The 4062-nt window shown below is 36.1% G+C and overlaps 1 protein-coding gene across 1 annotated transcript; it reads left to right on the top strand.

The window, feature by feature from the left end:
* The first annotated feature begins 1405 nt into the window (after positions 1-1405).
* On the top strand, positions 1406-3809 carry LOC127241477 (inactive leucine-rich repeat receptor-like protein kinase CORYNE). The gene is made up of 2 exons (XM_051260545.1): positions 1406-2590; positions 3231-3809. The coding sequence occupies exons 1-2, from the start codon at positions 1722-1724 to the stop codon at positions 3538-3540; spliced, it is 1179 nt and encodes a 392-aa protein (XP_051116502.1). The 5' UTR covers positions 1406-1721; the 3' UTR covers positions 3541-3809.
* Positions 3810-4062: the final 253 nt, after the last annotated feature.

Genomic DNA, 4062 nt, shown 5'->3' with positions numbered 1-4062 from the left:
GTGTTTGATTTGATGTTTTTGGGGGAAAAAAATTGGATGAATAGTAAAAGAAAAATCCAATCCCTCAAACAAACACACCCTATGTGTTCATTACAATTTTTTATTAAAGACACTATTTCTCATCGTGTCTTATGTATTCTATAATATTTTTAGTGTAGTATATTTTTATTATTTAATATTTTTTAAATAAAAAACAATTAATCATTTTTTATATGCTTCATGTCATATACTATACTCGTCCGACTGTAAATGTCTTATTTATTTTTTATGTATTGATATTTGAATATTAATTATTATATAAAAATATAATACAAGTTAAAAAAATGACAAAAATATTTTTATTAATATCTTATAATATTATTATAATAATATTTATGCAAAAAAATATACAAATATAAAAATATTTTTAATATTAAGTACAACACTTATTTATATTACTATTTAAATTCAAAATTTTTCTATTCCAACCCCTACTCAAAATACAAATTCACATACAAACACACCCAAAATATTATATTTTATATAATAAAATATTATGGGGTTGTTTCTTTTCCACCAAAAATTCAAGTTTATTTTATTTGATATTTTGTAAAAAAATATATTTTTATATATTTCTTTTACATAATATATATATTTTTTCTTATAAAATATTATATTATATATTATTTTAATATTAAATTCAAATTAATTTTTTTTTCAAATCTATTAAAACATACCCTATATTAAAACTTCATTTAAAATTTTTTTAAATGAAAAATGTGATAAGAGAGAATATGTTTTCCCTTCTACCTAAATGTTAAAATATTCTCATTATCACCACCTACATATGCTTACACTATACATACAAAGATACTCATGAAAAAGAAAACCAAAAAGAAACTTTCACTCTGCAGCATAATTTATCTCTATTTTTTATTTTTGTCTGTTCTATATAATTTGTCATTTTTATTTTCGAAAATATAATTATACAAAATTTTAAATTTCATAATTTTCTTATTTTTAATTAAATAATTTATTTTTTTAATCTTAATTTATAATTATTTTTATTAATATATTTTTTAATTACTTATTAATTATATTTTATCTAAATTTTTATGTCTGCAGTCACATCTTTTGAGTGAAAGTAGGAAGTAAAAGAGAAGAGATATAGGGTGTGTTTGTTTGAAGGATTTTGGTGGATTTCCACTATTCATCCAATTTTTTTCCCCCAAAAACATCAAATCAAACACCTATTTTTTATTTTTTATATTATACTAAAAATCAATTTTACATTCAAAACATCACATCAAACCCTATTTATATCACATCATACAACTATTCAAATTCAAAATTTTTACTATTCAAATCACAACTCAAAATCCAAACCTCCAAACAAACACACCCATAGAAGAAGAGACTCATTGCTGAATCAAAATAGAGAGAGAGAGAGAGAAACACACTGTAAATAAAGAGAGAGAGAGAGAGGGAGTAAGAGTAAGAGCGGGAGAGCTGTTGCTGTTTCTTCAACAACACACACATCAATCCATCAATCAATCACATTCCATTTCTCCCTCTGCAATTCGATTCCTTCCCTCCCTCAAAAATGGCGGACTGCCCTCACTGAACAACAATAAATAAATGCTCCAATTTATCAAATATTCCATTCCTTGAGACTTCTCTCTCTCACTCTCTCTGTTTCCCAATGTTTTGGTTGATTAATCAATACTAGCAGAGGATTGACGATGAAGACGATGATGAGAGATAACAATACCAGTATCAGAACCAGAATGAAGGTCCTAACAATGGCGGTCCTGCTGCTTCTCTGCCTAAAAATGGCGTTCGCCGAATGCAGAGACGGAGTTGCCAAAAACCAGGCTGAAGAAACCACCACCAGCAGCTTCAAGAACAGAAGATTGAAGAAGATATGCCTCAGCATAGGTTTAGGGATTCTCACAGGATTAATCTCCGCTCTCCTTTTCGCCATTTTTTTGAGACATTTCGTTCGATTCATCAACAAATCCCCAACCCTAAAATCCCCAATTCTCTTCTCCCCCAAAATCTCCCCCAAAACCCTAAAATCCGCCCTCTCAAATAACCCCCAATTGCTCGGTACAAATCCTTCTTCAACCTACTACAAAGCCGTCCTCGACAACGGCCTCGTCGTCGCCGTCAAGCGCCTCGACGGCGGCGGCGCCGACAGGGCGGCACGGCGGAGGATGCTGCAGGAGTTGGAGGCGATCAAGGGGCTCAGGCATAGGAATTTGATGAGCTTGAGAGCTTATGTTTGTGACTCTAATGGCTGCTCTTTGGTCTACGATTACGCCGGCGCCGGCAGCCTCGAAGACGCCGTCCGGCGGGGCGGCGCCGACGGGCTGGCGGCGCTTAATTGGGAGGCTCGGCTTAGGATTGCCGTCGGCATTGTTAAGGCGCTGCATTATCTTCACTTCAGCTGCGACCCGCCGCGGCTGCACCTTAATTTGAAGCCGTCGAATGTAATGCTCGATTCGGAGCTCGAGCCGCGCCTTGCCGACTGCGGATTGGCGGCGATTTCGCCGGATTTTCGCCGGCCGGCGTCCGGTTATAACCCGCCGGAGTGTTTTCAGAATTGCAGGTACATTGAAGGGGTTTCGGATTCGATTCGAAATGCTTTCGAGCGAGTTAATTTGATTGATCGATAGACGTTACTCGTCCGAGCTTGTTAATTTGATTGACCAAGCGATACGCCGAACGAATCAATTCATTCGAGCGACTTAATTTGATTGATTGATCGGTATTTGTTTGCATATTACGGACCCGAATGAATTGATTTGTTCGAGCGCATTGTTTGCATAATTATGCGCCTGAATGAATTGATTCATTCGGGCGCGTTAATTTGATTTATCGATCGATATTTACTTGCATAATTACGCCCCCGAATGAATTGATTCGTTCGAGCGCATTAGTCTGATCAATCGACATTTGTTTGCATAATTATGCGTCTGAATGAATTGATTCGTTCAAACTAGTGAATCCGATCGATCAATGTCTATGTGCTCGCATGAGTAATTCATTCAAGCGAGGTAATTCAATCGATCGACGTCAAACAATTCAATCGATTCGAGCAAGTTAAATCGAATAAATTGCTCGAGCAATGCTAGTTTACACAATTATGCGCACACTCGAATAATTCTTTCGAGCGAGTTACCTAAATGGATTGATACAATTAATTAATTAATTCGACCTAATTTGATAAATCAATCGATGTTTATAAGGTATACGGACAAGAGCGATGTGTACAGCTTCGGGGTGATATTAGGCGAGCTCCTAACCGGTCGGGACCCAATGGGACCGTTCGTCGGCGAGACGTCGAGCGGGGGGAGCTTAGGGCAATGGCTAAGGCACGTGCAGCAAGCAGGGGAGGCACGTGAGGCATTAGACAAGAGCATTCTCGGGGAAGAATCCGAGGAAGAAGAAATCCTGATGGCTATGAGGATCGCCGGCGTTTGTCTATCCGATCTGCCGGCTGATCGACCGTCCAGCGATGAGCTCGTGTCGATGCTGACTCAGCTTAATAGTTTCTAGAAAAATCGAGAAAAAAGAAAAAGGATATGTTTAGGACAGCCGGAAGTTCGATCGAGCTCTCGGTTGTTCCGGCGGCTGCTGATGCGCAACGATGTCGGAGTGGTTTTGCCGTGGGAGCAACCGGCGAGCTAGCGACGGCGGAGTGATTTTCCGGGCGCCGGCGGGGTGTGGAATGGTAGAGTAGTTTGTGTGGTTTTGGGATTTTGTGTTGTTTTGGTGAAGTTTTGGTTTTGGATGATTACTGTGGTTATGATTGGTAGTTTTGAACAGCTGCGCTCTTGCATCATATAGAGTAAATACTTTTCCTATTCAACATAAAATGTTTATTATTTTATTATTTTGATTTATTCAAATACTTTGTTACTATTATTTTTTTTAAAAAAAATATAATTATATATTTTAAATATTTATAATTTATAATTATTTTATTTTTTAATTAAATCATTTAATTATCTTAATCAATTCTGCCTTTGTGATATGAGTTTTAGAGTAGTTTTTATTAGATTTGGAGATTTGTAACGG

Source organism: Andrographis paniculata, unplaced genomic scaffold (genome assembly GCF_009805555.1).
Source record: "Andrographis paniculata isolate CXL003 unplaced genomic scaffold, ASM980555v1 Contig82END, whole genome shotgun sequence".
Lineage (NCBI taxonomy): Eukaryota > Viridiplantae > Streptophyta > Magnoliopsida > Lamiales > Acanthaceae > Andrographis > Andrographis paniculata.
Note: the sequence above shows the minus strand (reverse complement) of the source record. Positions and strands in the feature narration are given on the sequence as shown.

What these genes read in the sequence shown, in the direction of transcription:
- LOC127241477 (XM_051260545.1), top strand. Translation starts at nt 1,722, where the DNA reads ATGAAGACGATGATGAGAGATAACAATACCAGTATCAGAACCAGAATG. An exon ending in GAGTGTTTTCAGAATTGCAG is followed by an intron (nt 2,591 to 3,230) that starts GTACATTGAAGG and finishes GATGTTTATAAG; the next exon opens with GTATACGGACAAGAGCGATG.